Source organism: Stenella coeruleoalba (genome assembly GCF_951394435.1).
Source record: "Stenella coeruleoalba genome assembly, chromosome: 5".
NCBI lineage: Eukaryota > Metazoa > Chordata > Mammalia > Artiodactyla > Delphinidae > Stenella > Stenella coeruleoalba.
The window spans coordinates 95008681-95030481 of NC_137150.1; the positions used below are offsets into that span (position 1 = coordinate 95008681).

Sequence of the window (21801 nt, forward strand, 5' to 3'; positions counted from 1 at the left end):
TGAGTCTATTGTGAGCAACTGACGGCTCTGTGCAGTTCAGATGCAGGTATTCCCATGAATATGATTGCACCTGGATCCATGGGCTGGTTTATACATACTTAAAGGTAGCATTGGTTTAAAACTGATTGTATGAACCAAAACCTATTCAGTATAATAGGAGGAGTCTTTCCTGTATGCTGAAGACTGCGCTGCTTTGTAGTACCACAGAAATCTCACCTGGAAATAAAGGACACTCATCCCTCATTATCCATGGGGGATTGATTCCAGGACCACCCTTGGATACGAAAATTTAAAAGAAATACATGGATGCTGAAATCCCTTACATAAAATGGCATATGCAGTATTTGCATATAACCTATGCACATCTTCCTATATATATATATATATATATATTTTTTTTTTTTTTTGCAGTACGTGGGCCTCTCACTGTTGTGGCCTCTCCCGTTGTTCCTATATATTTTAAATCATCTTTAGATTACTTATACTACCTAATATGATGTAAATGTTATGTAAATAGCTGTAAATACAATGTAAATGCTATATAAATGTTTGCTGGCATGCAGCAAATTCAAGTTGTGCTTTTTGGAACTTTCTGGAATTTTTTTTCTGAATATTTTCATTGAGGTTGGTTGAATCCACAGATGTGGAACCCATGGATATGGAAGGTCAACTCTAATTTATTTCCTGGACTCCAAGAGATATTCCAAGACTATATAATCTTAGCAGATTATAAAAGTAATTTATATATCATTTTTACTTCTATCTCTATAAAATGAGAGTAGCAATATTTGGCACTACATAAACTTAAACTTGCTTAGAAAACAGATGTTATATTTGTTGTTTTAACACAATTTTTAAAGTTAATTCTCCTCAAGTTTTTATACAATATTGAGCAAGAAGTTTAAAAGGGGTATTGATATTTCATCTACCCAAAATACCAGCAGCTGATGAAGAATTTAAAGTGGATTAGGAATTCAGGTTTCCCCTCTGTATTGAACAGGTTCCTCACCACCTCAGTTTTCCCCTTCTGTTTCTCATTAGCAAATGCAAGCTGTTGTCTGCAGGGCTGAAAGAAATGCATACGCAGTCCTCGATAAACTTTGCAGGCTTCTATTCACACTTGCTAGAACTAGAAGAGTTTGGTCATCTTTTTCAAGCAGAAAAAAGCATATAGGTTTTACTTATACAAGTAGAGGAAATGAAAAATCCATGCAATAAAGAACTTTGTTATTAAAATAAAGAAGAACAATTCAGAACTCTGAATTGTTCAGTCACTGAACTTGCTGACTAATTCCTCTTCTCTCCACTGCACTTTATCACTGAATGTGATAATCAGGATGTGATCTGCAATCGCTGTCTCGATCAGTTCTTCTGCCTCATCTGGTGTAGTAATTGCAGTCACAGCTGCAAAGCGAAAGCAGGTATCCTCTTCACAGCTTGGAGACCAAAACACTGCTACTATGTAGGAAGGCAGCAGAATTGGCCTTTCTTACCTACACAGAGAGACAGAACGTATTCCCTGGGATAATTATTCCATAATCCACTCTTACTTTGTCTTTGGGCACAGAACAGTGCAATGGTTAAGCAAAGCCTAACACAAAATCAGGCAGCTCATTTCACTTGACCTGCCCATGAAGTCTATCACTGAAATAGGTGATTCTCTATTTTATTTCCTGGGGAACACTGGTACTCATTGAAATATTAATAAATATTATCAGAGAAAAAATTTCCTTAGTCAAGCTGGTCCTGAAAAAGCTAAACAAATTTTCCTACCATATGATTTTTCAAATTCTTTAATGTAGCAGTTTCCATTGTGATTCTCCATTTACACATAGTTTTAAAATTTTAGTTTTATTGAGATACAATTGACATACGGCATTATATAAGTTTAAGGTGACAGCATAATGACTTGACTTACACTTATTGTGAAATGATTACCAAATAAGTTTAATTAATATCCATCATTCATATAGATACAAAAAAAAGGAAAAAAATGCTTTTTTCCTTGTCATGAGAACTTTGAGGATTTACTCTCTTAGCAACTTTTAATATATTTTAAACATAGCATACATCAGTGTTAACTATAATCATCATGTTGTACATTACATCCCCAGTATTTATTTATCTTATAGTGTGAAGTTTGTACCTTTTGACCACTTTGATCCATTCTCCCATGCCCCCACCCCTGCCATCTGGTAAGCACAAATCTCTTCTCATTTTCTATGAGTTTTGCTTTTGTTTTTTAGATTCCACATATAAATGAGATCGTATAGTATTTGTCTTTCTCTGTATGACATTTCACTTAGCATAATAACATTTGCAGTCCATCCACGTTGTCACAAATGGCAGGATTTCCTTCTTTTTTATAGTTGAATAGTATTCCATTGTGTGTGTGTGTTTGTGTGTGTGTGTGTGTATCTCACAACTTTATCCATTCATCTGTTGATAAACACTTTGGTTGTTTCCATGTCTCAGCTACTGTAAATAATGCTGCAGTGAACATAGGGTACAGATGTCTCTTTGACATAATGATTTTGTTTCGTTTAGATATATACCCAGAAATGGAATTGCTGGATCATACGGTAGTTCATTTTTATTTTTTGAGAAATCTTTAAACTGTTTTCCATAATTGCTGCACCAATTTACATTTCTACCAGCAGTGCTCAAGGGTTCCCTTTTCCCACATTCTCACCAGCATTTATCTGTTGTCTTTTTGATGATTGCTATTCTGACAGGTGTAAGGTGATATCTCATTGTGGTTTTAATTTGTATTTCCTTGAGGATTAGTGAGCACATTTTCATGTGCCTACTGTCCATCTGTATGTCTTCTTTGGAAAAATGTCTACTCATTTGCCCACTTGTAATTGGATTATTTGGTTTTTGGTATAAATCATTTTTTAAACTTAGTATTCAAGATTCACTTTAAGGCATCATGGTTTGATGGAAAGAGCTCTAGTGTTATACCTCTGACAATTGCTAGCTTTGCAGTATTAGAAAAATTCTAATCCTCAATCTCCATATCATAAAGTAAAAATTAAAAAGTTTTGTAGGTTTATTGTAAGAAATAAAAGAGAATTACATAATGTGCCTAGCATTCTATACATGGAATTTATTCCTTCTTAGCACTATTTCAAATAGAATACAAAATGACAAGTCATAAAACATTGACTTACGTTCAGTTTCCCATGACTGGTTAGTTCACCATAAAACAATGTCAGGCCACAAAGTTTCTGGTGTCATTAACCTAATCTCTCCTTGATTGTGCCTTTATCATTAAAGACTTCTTTAGAGGCTTGAAAGTTTAGGCCGACCCTTACATATACCGTCTTCTAAGAGAGGGGCTGGTTCCATAAGGTATCCATTAGTTGCAGAGGCCAAATGCATTTATCTGTATGTTTCACTTTGACCAAATAATTCTTTGGTACTCTAAAAGTCAACTATGGATTGCATTTTATTCTTGGAAGAGCATAATTATAATGTCAGTTGGGCATGAGTCTATTCCCTGCTACTAGCTTAGATAGGCAAGAGTTAACTACCTTTAAAATTAAATGGTATCCCTTTAAATTTAAAATGAATTAGGCCATGGTGGTTCCCTTGGCTTAAGGATAAATGGCATGGAAATTAAAGAAAATAGTTCTAATGTCATGAAACAGCAAAGGTCAGATAGGGTGAGATGATTACTCTCATCATGATTAACATTACTTTGCATTTAGATAGCTCCTCTCCTTTGCCAGACTCATTCTCATTCTAGCCCATTGCTTAGTATCTGAGCAGCTTGTGGAGCTCCTAATGACATCAAGGGTGATCCTGATGTGGAAGAGAAGCCACAGGTCAAGAGGGGAGTGAGCAATTAACCTTCAGGCTTTATTTGCTCACTCTGGTCTTTTGCACACAACCTGCAAAAATGGGCTTACTTGAAAAGACTACCCATATAAACTTAAAGCCTCTCATGGAACTTTTGATTTATCTGAATTTTAGGGGTTTTTTTAATATAAATTTTAAATTGCAACAATGTGTGTGTGTGTGTATAAATTTGGAAAGTTTGGATATTTTTTGTCTAAGCCCAAAAGTACTAAAAGTGCTAACATGCGTAAGGACAAATACAAATTAAAAATAAGAGGTTTAATTCTCCCTGTTGAAAATAAAGGAAGAGACCATTTATATCAGAAAACTTGTAAGTACTTTCTCTTCTCCTTGAAATGTATATAAATCCTTTTGAAAATTAGATAGGACTTTTGTCAGCTTTATGATGCAGGGACGTCTTTCTCAAGGACTTGGGAACCATCTCTTAGAAATGTAAACATCAAGGAAAATAGTATCCTTATCTCACAGTCTGGGGACGGTGGGAGCCTCACTTCCGGGAGCCTTGCTCCAAATCACAAAAGTACCTCCTTTCATAAAGATATGAGAATTTTATCTTCCCTCTGGAGAAAGCTACTACACTAACACAGATGGTCACCTCAATTACCAGATAAATTCAGGACGAACTATACATGACAAATGGTGCTGTCAAGTCCTCTTACTTGAGAACTAATTATTATTTATTTTGAAAACATGTATGCAATGGGTTGCCTCTGCTTGACTATGTAAAAGAGTGAGATTCCTTTCTGTCTTTGCAAACTTTTAATGAATTGCCTGTGTTGAGCATCACATTCTGGTTTAATGCTTATTCAATGATAAATGTGTTCTCATTTCTACTATCTTTGTGGAAAGAATTTTTGGGTTGGGAGAAGATTTTGTTTTTAGTTATATTTCCCCAAACATGACTGTGCTTTTAACTGGAATAATGGATTCAAGAAAGTAATAGAATACCGTCAGCTGTTCTCAATCATAATGCATATGAGAGTCATCTGCAGGATTTAAAATACAAATTCCCAGCACCATATTCAGAGATTCTGATACTACATATCTGGGGGAAAGCAGTGAAGTCCACACTGAACGACTATCTCAGGTGATTTTGACGCTGATGGTCAGTGGGCACCATTGTAAATGGAAGTTTTAACATAATTTTTAAATTTTACCATATGAAAAATACTTCCTTTTGCTGTCCTAGTCACTCCTTGGCTTATTTACAGGTTTTATTTACCTTTACAAGTATAATACATCATCAGCTAGTTCCTCTCTGCCTAGCAATCTTCTCACATTCTGGCCTTCTCTTTTATCCATAACAGGGTAAGACTTGACTACCCTTCCCAGGTCCCAGCCAGGCCTCTGCCCCTCACTCTCTGAGGGCCTCTGCCTTCCACTTCAACCACGAAGATGAACATAATTAGCATCTCTCAACTTCTCTGCCTCTTTTATTTCTCTTCTCTCCTAAATCAAACAAACAGCTGCCACTTTTCCAAGGTTAACTCCTCCACCTGTACCTTTGATCTCTTCCATATTTTCTTTCCTCATTACATCAATTATTTCTTTGTTAGTATTCCTAGTCTCTGAATACTTTCCCTTTGCTCATGTAGACTCAGGTGTCTCTAGTCCTCTAATCCAAAAATCTCCTTTCTCATTTAAACTGCTGGCTCAGTTTACTCCTCCCTTTCTTTCACCACCAGGTTATTTAAATAGTAGTCTATTTCCACAACTTTCCTTTTCCTACCCCTCATTCATTGCTCACTCACTGCACAGGGATTCAACTCTCACACAGCTATTTTTGGTTTCAACCTCTCTCCTCGGACCCAGGTCCATATTTCCTACTTCTGAGTAGACGCTGCCACTCTACTCTCTAAGAGCACTTCAAAGTCATTATTTTCGAACCCAAACTTCCTTTCTAAAACATGCAAATGCCCTATACTTTTGGCTTCAGTTAACAGTATCGACATCCAGTTATCTAAGTTCAAAACAGCCTCTAGCCTTCTCTTTCTCTCACTTCCCAAGTCAAATCAGTTCTCAAGTTCTGGGGAGTCCACCACAAAATACTGCATCTCTTAATAACTGTCTCCTTCTACTGCTTCCATTGTCACTGCCTTTGTGACATTTCTCTCTGCCTCTAGTCTCTTCTAACTTGATTCTGTCCTTCATACTTTCCCCAACGTCTGCTTTCTGAAACAAAATGTGACCACATCAAATTCTTAAAAAGGTATGTTTAAAAAGATGCAATGGCTCTTCATTGCTTACAAAATGAAGACAAAACACTTTTATTACACAAATAATACAAAAAGTATCCTTGCCAAAACAACTGAACCTGAATTTATTCAAACCTCTAGCTCTCATTAGTTGACAGGTTATACAGGAAAAGAGAAGCATGTTAAATGACACATAAGAGTTACAGTCAACCAGATCCAGAGTGTTGGAATTCCAAGAAACAAATCACCAAATTATTTAAAGAGATAAATGGCATTTTAGAAAAGCAAGGGACTTCTATAAATTAAGACAGACTTAAGAAACACGTCAACAAATGCACCATGTGGATTTAGAGGCAAATTGGCTGAGTATAAGATGATATTGAGTAATTATTGTTAAGTTTATTAGATATACAAGTGTAATGACTTTTTTAAGTTCTTTTCACTTATATATATAATGAAACATGAATAATGAATTTATTTTTAAATATTTCAGAGATGGAGGTAGTGAGATGGAGAGATAAACAAAATTTATAAATGTTGACAACTGATGAAGCTGTATGATTACTATGAGTGCTTTTTTACTAATCTCTACTTTTGCATATGTTTGCAATTTTCCATAGTAAAAAAAGAAAAATCCTATCATTTGTGGTATTCAAAATCATTAAGAACCATGCCTTAACTGATCTTCGTAAACTTGTCTTTGGACATTCCCCATCCTGACCTCCTTATTTTACTAAACCTGTCAAGTACTTTCATACTAGGTCTGGGCTCATGAAGCCATTCCTACATACTCTTGTCTTTATTTGGGAGCAAGCCAGATTACCTCTCCTCAAATAAATTAGAAACTTCACATCAACTACCTAACTACCTACTGATTGCTCTATGCAGGTGTGTTGTTACTCTGGCATGCTCCAAACACAGGAGCATGTAAAACATTGCAGAAGGTATTTCAGTTTGCAATACATAAGTAGAAAAGTGGTTTCAGATCATCTAGTTCTTATTTTGTAACTATTGAACTGTGGTTCTATAACTTTAGCTGATATAAAAAGATGACTACTTAAGTGAAACCTTAAATTACCTCTAAAAAGTGCAGATTTTAGGAACCTGTGGGACACGTCCATCAATATGGTCAAAATCTCATGTCTGTCATAATATTGATGGGTTGCTATGAAACGCATTCTGAAGCTGGTGTGCGTACTTTGGTGGTGACCAACATTTCATTGAAATAGTATTTTTTTGAGTATTGCATAATATTTCACAGTCATTTTCTGAGTATTCTTCCTAAATAAATTTATCAGCATATAAGGGCAATTTTTAAAGTCTGAATTAATTTATGAGAAAAGCATCCCTCAATTAGACAAATTTTGAATGACATTAGCCTCTCCCAATTTTATCAACCATTAGCCAATATTTTTCACATCTGTGAGCAGTGATTATAATAATATAAACTACAATGAACACTTTGTATGTTAATGTGGTTATAAGTTACAACTTCAGAAAAATGTCTTTTGTCATTTGCCATTTGTTAACATCCACTTAATATAGACAGATATCCCCCTCATTTTCCATATGTATTTAAATGATTTACTATTCAAACATAATCGCTCTTTCCAGATACAATTAGAGAAAAGATTGGGTTCAGACTTACCAGGAAATCTACTGTGGAGGTTGGTGTCACAGTTGTAGCCATTGAACTGAGCAGACCCTGGAAGCACTCTAATTGTTAGAAGCAAGAGCAACCATATCTGTTCCATTGCAAAACCTAGAAAAGAGTTACTTTTCATGTGGACATCACCAGGCTTCACTCTCACTTGCTGGGTAGACTGAGGCTGATCTCAACTCACTGTTGGATAGGCAGGCTGTCTACGTCCATGCAGGCAAAGCTCATTAAAGACCTAAGGATTATCAGAAATAATTATCAACAATGAGGCAGAGATTTTGGCTACAATATTTCAAAATTATTTTTATTCTTTGACTCCAGTTTGCAAGCGTGACAAAGCTAGGCTTTTGTAGTAGAAGAACTAAGATATAAATCATAACATTTGCAAAAGAAAGATTTTTATTATAAATAGGAAGAACTCAAACCAAGTATTTAGCAGATTAGAACAGCCTAGCTAGGCAGACTGACTGATTTGGAGGCAACGCTACCCTTTAAAGTACCAATATCCATAGTCAGAGGGATTTAACATTCAAGAGTTGATTTTCAGAGAATTCTCAATTCTCTCAATGACCAAATAATGTCAAGAAAAATGTCCTCTCAACAAAGGAATTCCAGGGTACTACTACTTCTCAAAATCAATGGTTTGTATATCATTTTCCTAGGAAACACAGGAATAAAGCGAAAGGGAGAACAGAAAAATACTACGTGTAGAATGACATCCTGGTTTCTCCAATGGCTGCTCATTGGTGGTTGATAATTGATACAGAAGTATGAAAACCTTGAATTCTTAGGAGAGTGTAATGGAAATTGTCAATGTGTGTTGAACAAATAAATATAAATTGACTTTAATACTTAAACTCCAGTCAGTCTGGTATTTAATTTTTTTTCCTTTATGGCCTTTTATTGTCCTGATAAAGTTAAAATATCTTCCAGAAGTGCCCAACTTATTCTCAGAGCATAGTTTGTGCACTGGAAAAAAATTTTTTGGGTTGGTGGTTTTGGTCTATGTATAAAAAACAAAAAGAAAATAAAACTGCAAATGGCTTATTCAAATAATTTATTGCATTTTTAAAGCTTTGGGCTTGGGGAAAAAAAAGATGTTTTAGCTGTCCTTAAAGATCTGCCCTTAGATGATCAATCAAGTCTTTAGCAAAAGGAAGGAAATACATCTTGCTTTTGAATCGTCATTTTAGTAGAACATGTTTATGGTGAACAAAGTCACTTTGGTGAGGATGTGGGAAAGGAAAGCATGAGTTTACTCCCCAAAATAGACACAAAAACTATTAATTAAACAGGAGCTTCCTTCCTTACGCACTATAACATACCACTGAGGCACAAACCTAGTCACTTTAGGAAGAACAGCCACATGTCTGGTTAGTTCTGATCCGCTAGGACACTCCAGAAACAGAAGACTCACACAAATGGCTGACCCAGACCCTGGGGTCTCTTGGCCATGCCTATGACTTCAATGTCTAGCTCCTCAGGACACTCCAAATAGACGAAGACAGCCTTGCTCTTTTGGAGTCTTTGGAAGACTTTTAGGAAAGACAGCAGCTTGTGTCTGAACGGTACATCCCATCACACACACAGCAATGCAATGCCCCGCCGCTTCCTTCTCATGATGGGTCCCATTAACTCCTAGAAGGCACTGGAGACTCTAGACTCACACTGTTGTCTCTCAATCTAAAGAAGTCTCCCATCCCTACGGATTCAGAGTCAGGAATTTTCAAGAGTGAGTTATTTTTATTATTCAAAAAGGCTTTCTAGCTTTTATATTGTCTCACAGGAGAAAAATAATGCTTATTGAGTGGATGCTGTATACAAAGAAGGCAGTGTGTTGCCAGATCATTTACCTATAGTCTCTCATTCAAATCCTTATAAACACTGGATGATGCTGGAATCACCACTCCATGTATAGAAAAGGAAAAATAAGTCTCAGGATGCTAAAGTGACATGGAAAATAAGTGGAGGGACTAGAATTCAACTCCAGAACTTTCTGATAAGAGCTTGCTGCACAAGCTACCTAAATATCATCTGTTATTAAATAAATTTCATGTTATTTTGGTTGCCATTTATCATCAGTTGTTTTCTTTAGCTTTTAAAATCGTGTACCCTTTATTAGATCTTTTCATATAAAAATAAACAAATTCTTACATAGTGAATGCAATTTGTTTAATAGATGTATTGAATAATATGGGCATTGTGAGGAAGAAAATTATTTTTTAAAAAGGAAAAGGAGGTCCTGATTGTGGAAACAGTGAGAATTATTACTACAGACTAAACTGGACACATCTATGTTTAGCAAAAATGGTTAAGAAACACGTGCTACTTGAAATGGACCACTAATAGCAGTAGTAAAGTCTTTGCTTTACAACATTAGATCAGATCTGAGGTTGTCCAAAAGACATATCTCTACACTTTGAATAAGACTTAGAGCTCTGTCATAGAGATTAAAACTCTTAATAAATATTTTTTGACAAGAAGAAGGTAGAGGTAGAAGGCAGCTTGCTTTAACAGAAAATCCACTGATTTTGATATCAGCAGATACAGATTCAAATTCCCCCTCAGGCGTTCTCTAGATTTAGCATTTGAAAACCAAGATGATGATCATAAGACTTTATAAACTACAAACACGTAAAGAACATAGCACAGTCTGGACATAAGGCACTCTCAATCCCATGGAGAGGGATGGTGACAGGGTCTGTGCTCCTTTGACTAAGCCACATGCTCTGGAGCTAGACTGCACAATACAAAGGTGTCCCATGGGCTAGTAACAGCCCTGATTAGTTGCATCACATTATTATATTTATAATGTTATTTGTATTGGTCTGTGTTTTAATATTATGGTACATTAAGCAGGGGAATTTTGAAGGACATCACAACTTTTGTATAGGCAGTATCCACATTCTGATCCCTATAACATTGGCAGTGCTCATGGCATTTTCAAGACTTTGGGAGTTAATGAACTATTTTCTTGTACACTCCCCATCCTCAATCCTATCTCCATCATTTGCTCTGTACATAGAAAACTTGACTATCAACTCACAGTAGTAGCAAGCTTGGAGATGTTACTTGCCACAGTTTCTAGAATTTTTTTCTGAAATGGGAGTGCTTGGGGTTTGGAGACTGTGTTGAGATTCTTTACACTGATTAAAGCATAATGTCTTGTTTGCTCAGATTCCCCAGCTCCTGGGCATGTGCAATTCTAGACATGTGTACTCCAGTCTCGATCTGGCTTAAAAATCTTAGTTGAGCTTCATGTCACAAGGTAGAACCCAGTGTCTGTGGTTTACCCTGGGATGACCTGAAATGCTTGCTGTCCCATTGTGCCTCCACTAAACTCTGATTAGAGAACCTGAGCAGAAGCATTTCCCATCTTCTCCACCATCACTAAGTGCAGCATCCAATGACCCTACTTCGGTGCTTAACAGTGTTGTACAAGACTGTCTGACGTGGTCAATATTACAAAACATTAGTAACACATTCTTAGATAACAATGACCTTGAAGACATGTATCACAAGGTTTTTGTACATCTTTCTTAACTCAGTACCTCCATAAATTTAAATTGATTGCGATAGGGGAGGGAGAGGATTGTACGTATAACATTGAATTTTAAGGAATTCAGAAGTGTTGATTTTAAAGAGACACTTGCATCTCTTAAACTGGTATTGAGGCTCTGTGTTTTATACTTAGCAATACAAAGGAAGTCATATGCTGAGTGACTTGCTATCAAATGTCAATATTTCTCATATTAAGTTCTCGTTTTAAAATAACTTCTTCTAAAATATGAATTTCTAATTTATTTGCTTAAGATTGAACTTGGAGTCAGAAAAACATAATTTCACTTTTAATTCTCACTCAGTTTTATATAAATTGAGATAGTTCTGTCACACTGTTCTCTAGATTTTATACATTTAATAATCTTTTTTTGACCCTCCTTTTATTAAGATCTGTTAAGTGCCAGATTCTGTGCTACATTTAATATTCAACTACTAACATAGATTTAATTTTCACCCATGTTACTAATGTGGAAACTGAAGTCAAGGTTTTTAATTGACTTGCCCAGGGTCACAGACCTAGTAAATGACAGGGAAGAATTCAAAACTAAGCTTGATCTTTGGAATTATTGTAATACTCTGTTCGACTTAATTGGAGTTTGTCAAATAAATCAAATTAATGTCTTGTTAATTTTCAGAAAGTAAATTATATTAATAATGAATTCTTAAAATATGCTTTGAGCTAAGTGCTTCAGATGACTGAGGCAAAATATTTTTAATATCTACATACTTGTCATGACTTTATTTCAATTATTCAGAGTGCATAAAATATTATTATTTTCACAAATTGATTTAATGATACTGCCAGTGACTGTTAAGGGCTGATTATGCACCAGAATGTTTTTTTAAGCACTTTTCTAACCATATTTTCTAAGTATATTTTCTAACCACGATACAGGTAAATTATTCTCCTTATTCTGAGATGAAAAAACTGAGGCACAGAAATGTTAGGGAATTTGCCCAAGGTTAAACAGATGACCAGTATGAGAATCAAGATTCAATGTACACACCATATGATCCAGAAATCCCACTCCTGGGCATATACCCAGAGAAAACCATAATTCAAAGAGATACATGCACCCCAGTGTTCATTGCAGCACCATGTACAATAGCCAGGTCATGGAAGCAACCTAAATGTCCATCAACAGAGGAATGGATAAAGAAGATGTGGTACATATATACAATGGAATATTACTCAGCCATAAGAAGGAACAAAATTGTGCCATTTGCAGAGACATGGATGGACCTAGAGACTGTCATACAGCATTAAGTCAGAAAGAGAAAAACAAATATTGTATATTAATACATATATGTGGAATCTAGAAAAATGCTACAGATGAACCTATTTGCAAAGCAGAAGTAGAGACACAGCCATAGAGAACAAGTGTATGGACACCAAGGGGGGAAAGGCGGGTGAATTGGGAGAGTGGAATTGACATATATACAATACTATGTATAAAATAAATAACTAATGAGAACCTACTGTATAGCACAGGGAACTCTACTCAATGCTTTGTGGTGACCTAAATGGGAAGGAAATCCAAAAAAGAGGGGATATAAGTATACATATGGCTGATTCACTTTGCAGTACAGCAGAAACTAACACAACATTGTAAAGCAACTATACTCCAATAAAAATTTTAAAAAAAGATTCAATGCACAATGACTCCAGAAACTACCCTCAACTATTATATGGCATTGCCTTCCAGAAAATGACCCTTACAACAGTACCTCAAATGGAAATTTGGTGATTACTTGGTAAATTTAATCAATATTGATTTATTCCTACATTCATTTATCAAATATTATTGAATGCTTACACGTGCCTGGTAGTGTCCAGGGGAGCTGAGGTAATGCAATCAGAAAGAATTATTTGCATAGAACTTACATTCTAGTGAAGGAAGTCAGAAGAAAATGAAATCTATAAGTGGAATACAGAGTATATTTACAATTAGTGCTATGGAGAAAAAGTAAAAGGAATGATAGGAAATTCTGGGGCGGAGGAGAGGGAGTTTTGAAATTTTAAATGGTCAGGGATATAAATCAGTCCATATAAATAAAGCTTGGGGGAAGAAAAACAACTTCATTTATGAACTACCACATCTACCTGTGTTTAATTTGTACCGCACTTCTTTTTTTTCTCTTTAGGCATTTCCCAAATAAAACAGATTTTCAGTGCATAAATTATTCTCTGGGAATAACTTGGACACTTTGAACAGATGCATTAACCTTTCAGATGAATAAAGTTGGCTCTTAGTACCCAAGAAAAGTAATTTATTAAACAGCATCCCTGTGACATGAGAAAAAGTGAATCTGTTCATAAGTGCTTTTACCTACTTTCGAGAAATAACTTTTGCAGAAACAATTCATCAAAATTTCATATTTCTTTAATTTTATTACCTTCATATGGGCTACTGTCTATGATACTCTTCTAGTTGGGAAGAAAAATAGAAAATTCAAACCAAAAATCATTTCTTCAAATATTTAATTGTCAATCTAAGACATGCATTTTTTTAGTAAACTAAAGCAAATTGTTTAATCATACAGATTCGCAAAAATATGGAACGGGCTCTTCGGCATCAGTGATCACCCTAATCCTCCCATTCTCAGCCCTCCTGTGCATTTACTGACCTGCTACTCTGCACAGACTTGCTGTCCCCTACAGGGGGCTTAACCTCTTTCCTGGTGCTTCTGTATGACCCACCCAAGCCGGCTTCTCAGAAGAGTTCAGAAACAGTTCATTAAGCTTTAAATGACTGCAAATAGTTTCAAGAGTTCCCAGGGAAGGGGAGGAGAAGAAATGTACGTATTTTAATAGTGATCAGAATTTAAGTTAAAAGAATAAAGCCCTACTTCAGCCTTCAAAGGAACTAATAGGACCCAGGTAAGATCTGGGGCAAAAAGGCACTGAAGTCGTACAGGTAGGCAGCTGTCTTGCTCAGTCAAGTGTCACGGTGTTACATGGTCTTGCCTCTAGAAAAAGGACGTATTAGCTCACCCTCCAAAATGACCAGTTTTACCATGCTGGAGACAATGACTATTTAATGAAGAAATCTGTTTTTTGATCGGGTGTCTAGACTGAAGCTCTATGTTCTTTATTTCTGTGTTTGCACTGGGACATTAGAGGCAAATATACACTAAAACGAAAATGAAAATATAAAACTTTCATCAGAAATATCCATTATTATGTACATACACATTCTTTAACATAGAATGTCCTTGTCTTGCTAAACAAAGAATAAAACACACCGTGTACTTTCAGAATAATGCCTCAAACAGAGAAGGAAACAGGTTTAGTCGTCAAGAAAACATTCAGAAATTTTATGACTCTAAAGATATTGATGTATACTATGAGGAATTATTAATGCTATAGGTTGTTTCTAAGACTAAAACCTACTCCAATTTTTTCTGACACAAAGTGAGTGCTCATTTATTTCCCTTTCCCCACATTTCTCACCTGTCTTTCTGTTGAGGGTTTTCTCAAGTAATCTACAGCATTTAAATGATCTACAGTGTTTAGTTTAGAATATTTATTCTAGCACCTTAGTTTTTGGGGTACTGACAGATTGAACTAAGTCACTCTAAAAGCTTTTTAAAATAATTTACCACGTTCATTTTCAAGATATGTGTACATTTTATTCTTCTGAAGTATCTTTGAAGATATATTGACTTCCTTCATCCTTTCATGAAGTACAGTGATAACAAATTAATAATAAAGTGATAATTTATTTATCTTAAATGCCCATTTCCCTCTAATTAATTAAACAATTGACTATTAGTGTGATCATTTCAGAATGAAAAAATTTTCAACAGAGATGACGTACAAAATACATATGAGCTGGCATAGCACAGGAATCAGCCAATCAAAAGAGACACCATGCTGATATATTCTGGCTGGATATCAACCCACCTCCAAAAAATCAAAGGTTTTTGCATGGGTACCAATAACAATAAAGATAACTTCATACTTTGGTCAACTTTTACCTAAGAACACCAGAGCCCCTTTCTATTAGTACTCCACTATTTGATATTCCTTGGTTAATCCATTCACTTATTTATTCATTCCACAAATTTTTATGAGCAATTTCTAAGTATTAGACTCAGGGCACTCGGAATCAATCCAGTGATGAGCAAAACAAGCATAGTCCTTACCCTCACAGAGTTTAAAAACTAGAGAGAAGAAAAGTCATTACTAATGGCATACATTAAAATATACTTAAATATATATTTGGTAAGTGCTATGAAAGAAAATAAAGAGTGCCTCAGGAAACTATAATACGTATTGACAGGAGGATGTTTCTAACACATTCAGAGGGATAGCATTCTATTGTGCAGTTAGGATCTATAGCTAGCTTATATAGTCAAAATTACCCTGAAAATTCCCTAAATTGCCCATCTCTATGTGGGATTCCTGAGTAATATAACAATATTTTGAATGAGTTTCCTCCTGATCACTTCTGTTGTCCCACAGCTCTTGATCCTTTTAGGAAGATGAGAATAGAATCTATATTAAAAGAAAAATATTGCGTAATTCTTCCAAACAGCCTTATTTTAACTCCAAGTAGAGAAAATTGCATAAAGATCCATGGTTTTTGACTATAGAGACCAAGAAGATTTTGATTCTCAAACATCTGGACTTTACGAGCCAGAGTTGGAAGACTGAAGAGTTTGGAAGCCTAGAGTTTGTACTAAAGTCCACAGAGAAGGTGTGAGATATGACAGCCATGGTGGACACAGCAAGGGCAGTGATGCTACCTAAAGACCAAACAGATGAGAATTCCCCACTAAGGCCAATTAGGACCACATGATGATAAATGGACAAAATACCCTCACCAATGCCAGGGCAATAAGTATTTTTTTAAGTAGCTAATGTATAGAATAATTACTACTTTTTAATAATTTTTCCTTTTTTTTTCTTTAGTTACTCCAACATCTTAATAGACTGATTCGCCCATGTGGCCTATAGGCACATAGGTAGTGTATATAAGTCCATACCACTCTCTCGCTTCGTCCCAGCTTACCATTCCCCCTCCCCGTGTCCTCAAGTCCATTCTCTATGTCTGTGTCTTTATTCCAGTCCTGACTCTAGGTTCTTCAGAAACATTTTTTTTTTTTAGATTCTATATATATGTGTTGGCATACGGTATCTGGTTTTCTCTTTCTGACTTACTTCACTCTGTATGATAGACTCTAGGTCCATCCACCTCACTACAAATAACTCAATTTCGTTTCTTTTTATGGCTGAGTAATATTCCATTGTATATATGTGCCACATCTTCTTTATTCATTCATCTGTTGATGGACACTTAGGTTGCTTCCCTGTCCTGGCTACTGTAAATAGAGCTGCAATGAACATTGTGGTACATGACTCTTTTTGAATTATGGTTTTCTCAGGATATATGCCCAGTAATGGGATTGCTGGGTCGTATGGTAGTTCAATTTTTAGTTTTACAAGAAACCTCCCTACTGTTCTCTATAGTGGCTGTATCAACTTACATTCCCACCAACAGTGCAAGAAGGTTCCCTTTTCTCCACACCCTCTCCAGCATTTATTGTTTGTAGATTTTTTGATGATGGCCATTCTGACTGGTGTGAGGTGATACCTCATTGTAGTTTTGATTTGCATTTCTCTAATGATTAGTGATGCTGAGCATTCTGTCATGTGTTTGTTGGCAATCTGTATATCTTCTTTGGAGAAATGTCTATTTAGGTCTTCTGCCCATTTTTGTACTGAAGACGAAAAGACAACCCTCAGAATGGGAAAACGTATTTGTAAATGAAGCAACTGACAAAGGATTAATCTCCAAAATATACAGGCAGCTCATGCAGCTCAATATCAAAAAAACAAACAACCCAATCTCCTTCATTTATGATTGCTCATTTCCTACCACACTGATCACACTCCTCCTTGAAACTTCCCAACTTCATACAAATTTAAAGTTCCAGTCCCTATACTTCTCTTGTCATCAGATTTTCATCTCTTCTCTCTCTCCTCACATTCAGACCTGTATTTCCAGCCTAAGTATTCCATATAGAAGTCCTATGTGCGTAACTGATGCAGTACACACAAACCTTAACTTTTCACCCAATCACATTTTTCTCCTGTATTTTTAGTCCTATGTTTCACTCAGTAACTAGAGTTTTAATAGTTACCTGCAACTCTACTGATCCTACCCTTCACATAGATACCAAAGGCTTCACTCCTGTTATTTGCAACTTTACTGGCATCTTTATTTAAGTTCCTCATCAATTCCTCAATCTGACTCCAAACATTCCCTATTGGTTTACTTTACCCCTTCCTTATCCACCCCCACCTCACACAATATGTGGTCTAGCATACACTCTTATCACAACTTCCAGAACATGTCATGCTTTTGTCTGTTTTCTTTTTCTCATATGCATTCTCCTCTGCTCAAATGCTCTTTTTCTCCAGGAATATGTCTCCTTTGTGGAGACTTTTCTGATTCTGGCTCCCTCCTGAATTATTTCCACTTCCAAGTTGCTTCAAACAGATTTGGTAACCTGCTAAGTATTTACAATTTGCTGCCATCTGTATTTTGACACTGGCACCAGGTTTAAACTAAAGTCAAGCACATCTTTTGCTCCAGAGCTGCTAATAATCCATGACATAGACTGCTCTTCTTGATTTTTTCAGTTGAAGAAACTGATTCTCCTTGCTTTTTTTTTCCCCCAACTCTAACACTGACCCCTTACCATTCTAGTAGAAAGGGTTTTTTTGTTTGTTTGTATTAATTTTGTGGTTGGAACTCAGGCCTACTTGAAATGTGATAACTGTGCCCACTAAGATCAGGAGAATGGCAAACCTGAATGAGCCAATGGAGTCGTATGAGGCCCCATGGGGTAGGCTGGAGCCACCTGGATTTATTTCTACCCATTCAAACATCTGCTTGTATTACGATAGCTGGTTTTTAGGAGATCAAAGGAGCTGATGTGGAAATGCTGTTTCTATGACTGTGCAGCACACAAACATTATTTAAATGTTCCCTCAACATGCGCATATATCCAAAGCCCATTGGAGCATCAGACGACAATAGGAGCTGGTACCATGCCCACATTGTCAGCCTTGCTCCATTATGACGGAAATAACCAGCAAGACAGAGGCAGATAGCAAGGAAAGAGGTGAGGTGTACTGTGGCACAGGAGACACAGTGCCTGTAACATAATATTTGAATTTCTAATTTTGTCTTGAAAAAGCAAATCAATCTGACTATGGCTCTACAATTTCCATGGCTGCAGGTGATTTGTCAAAAAGCTCCTCTTCTATCTCTATGGAGATAGAGCTCTAAGGCCACAGGAGATCTTAGCATTGAGATTAATCCCCCATGTGTGGAAGGCGGAAATGGGTAAAATAATCAATGTGCATGGCTAGCAGGTTGAATGCCAGAGGCCAAAGGGTAAATGATGCCAGCAAGCAGCAATGCTTCTGGTCATTCTCCTCCCAGGATCCTGTTCCTGAAAGCATATTGTGAGTGTACTTCATGGGATGATTTTTGTAACATTCATTTATCGAATATTTTATACTATTCAAAGGACTTTGATATGTATCCATTTATTTAGAACTTACATCTCTCCTGTAACGTCACAAAGCATTAGAACTGGAAAATTCCTTAGAGATCATTTCTCCAACATCTGCATTTACTAAAACCCAAAGAGATCTTAGATTGCCTAAAATCCTATGAGTAGTTAGTAATGCTGGATCCTACACCTGCTGATTTTTCACTCTGTAGCTTCTCCCATAACTCTAAGGAGCCACCTAGGCAAGAATTTGTTCATCAGATTCTTTATCATTTTTTATCATTTATTTGTTTATATAATTACTATTGGTAACTATTATTTAATAGTTATTAAACATTATTTACCAATATTACCTTTAAATTCTCACTGCAAACTTATAAGTATTATAATTGTCCCCATTTTACAGGTGAAGAAATTGAAGCACAGGATAGTTAGATAGCTTACTTTAGGCCACTCACCTAGGAGATGGTAGAGACGGCATCTGAACCCAGATTATCTGGCTACAGAATCTGTGCTCTTAAACCTGCAGTATACTATCTCCCTACCATCCCTTTCCATACATGGAACATGAGGAGTTAGGAGAAGGGGGATGAAGAGAATATTGACTATGACTGAATAGTTAACACCAAAGCAACTAAATTTTAAACCAGAGTTATCTTGAAATGGCAAGATTAAGTGTTCCCTGCCATGGACAAAAATCAGTCTCTTGCATAATTTGAGTTCACTTAAAGAGAAAGAACAAATCTTCATTTGAATGTATCCAAGGTGCAAACTAATTTTAAATACAAAACCTTGTACAGAGATATACATTATCCATGAGCTGTTCACAGCCAGGTTTTCTTCTCACAATTGAATAGATTAGTATCTTTGGAGATGAGACCTATATTATCAAGGTTACATTCTCAGATGCTGAGGCCACCAAGGACTCAGACATAGTCTTGAGATGTGAAGGGTCCATGTAGATATTATTTTCTCATAGTTTTGTTTTACTTTCTTTCTCCATCCATCCATCTATCTGTTGTTGTCGTGATGGTGATTGTTCAATCATTTGGTATTAAGTTTCAGACATTTTGGCCCTTAATATTTCAGCACACATCTCATAAGAAAAAATGGATCATCTCTACATAACCACAATACCATTACCAAACTTAAGAAAATTACAATTAACTCATAATAGCATCCAATATCAATTCAATATTCAATTTTCCCCAATTCACCAAAAGTATATTTTATACCTGTTTTTATTCCTTAATCTGGGATCCAAAAAAAGAGACCAAAAAGTTAATACAAATAAATGCAAAGGTTTATTCTTTGCATTTAAGGTGTGACAGCCCTTTAGTCTCTTGTAATACAGAAAATCTGAGCACTTTACGTTGGTAAGAATTCTATGGTCCCACCAGACCAAAAGAATGTGAGAAAACGCAAGATTCTGTCAAGATCAGAAATATTTAAAGCTAGATGAAATTCATTCAAATATCTTGAGTCCATAAATACAAAATTTAATCAAATATTAAGAGCTGCATGACTGCGATTACAGAGAAAAAAACTGAGTTAACATGTAACATGAATCTAAAGAACATTAGAAATGTGGATTATATGGTCTGGAAAAGTCATGTGGGCTATAACAATTCTTCTCTAATTTATCAAGTCCTTGTATAGGCTGTAAATAAGGTTATGTTGCATGATGATTACTAATAAGAATCTACCCATTGTCCCAGTCAAAACCTCTGGCTAATAAGCAATTGCAGTTAGCTTAGAAGATAAGTGCTTTCCATCTATCAGCAACTATTAACCCCAGGATTATGTAGGCATAGACGTGTTAAAGATAATCAAAAACTAGAGAATCATTTTTCATGTTACAGAATCTATGCATGTTGGTATTCTTAGTAATTCAAATGTGTGAGAGAATTTGACCTACTTAACTAACAGTTTTGTCCTTTTATTTTGATTTGAGATGTGTAACTGAGTAAACAATTTAGACTTTTAAGGTAAAATTGACATGATTATATATATTATTGAGATAGTTAAGAAAATGTAAGATTGAACAAATTTTAAAATCGATTTTTAAGGGCTAGCTAAATAATTTATAGATGGATTATTATAGCAGATAATTAAACTCCTTCAAACATATTAAATTGCCTTTTATAAAAATTTATTATATTCAATTTCCTATTCTGTACGTCAATTAACTACTTGCATATAAAAGCAAATATTTCTCAAAAACCTGTTAAAAAATGACTATCAAAGTCTGCTTAGACTTACAGATAAATAGTCAGAATTTGAGCTTAAAACCTTCAAGAATTGTTAGGCTTGGTCATTTACAGTTTTAATTTAATGTTGATCCTTAAAAAATTCAGAAGATATTTTTCAATTACTCAAAACAGAACATCAGGAAAATCTCTCACTAAACACAGAGTAAATGGTTGTTTTGCTTCAGAAGCCATAATAAAAGCTGAGATAGAATCACACCTTTAAATGCTAAAATCATATACCACACTTTGAGATGCTTACACTCAGAGTTACAGGGGAACTAAGATCAACTGTAGGATATCAGTTAGATGTTGTCTATCTCACACTTACATAAAGTCATAAATAAATTCATTGACTGGAATAACAGGAAGACTGAACATGCTATTTAAATTAATTGTGTTTCTCTTTTTTGCCCAAGATTATATAGTTGAATTTGTTGATGATAAATGCCAGTTTGATGTAACTTCACTAAGTGCACAGAATATGCATTTCTGAATATGTGTTTCTGCCCTCCAAAAGTTTTTAATCAAAATGCAAACACTTCAGCTTCATAATTACATTATCAACATTAAAACTTCTAGAGGTTAATTTATGGAGAATATGTTTATGACCTTGGGATAATGAAAGATTTCTTAGGAAAAAACACTGTTGTATCATCATAAATTATAGGCTGGGCCTCCCAACAACTTCCTTCTAGAGGCTTACTGAGATATGTTTGTTTTCATGTTGCCCATTAAT

The 21801-nt window shown here is 35.5% G+C and overlaps 1 protein-coding gene across 1 annotated transcript in view; it reads right to left on the reverse strand.

The window, feature by feature from the left end:
• ZPLD1 (zona pellucida like domain containing 1) overlaps positions 1-7821 on the reverse strand; it is a 39853-nt gene extending 32032 nt beyond the window's left edge. Inside the window, exon 1 of the mRNA XM_079921783.1 lies at positions 7708-7821. Within this exon, the coding sequence (XP_079777909.1) occupies positions 7708-7813 (106 nt within the window). The 5' untranslated portion in view covers positions 7814-7821. The remainder of the gene's footprint in view (positions 1-7707) is intronic.
• Between the last annotated feature and the right edge of the window lie 13980 nt (positions 7822-21801).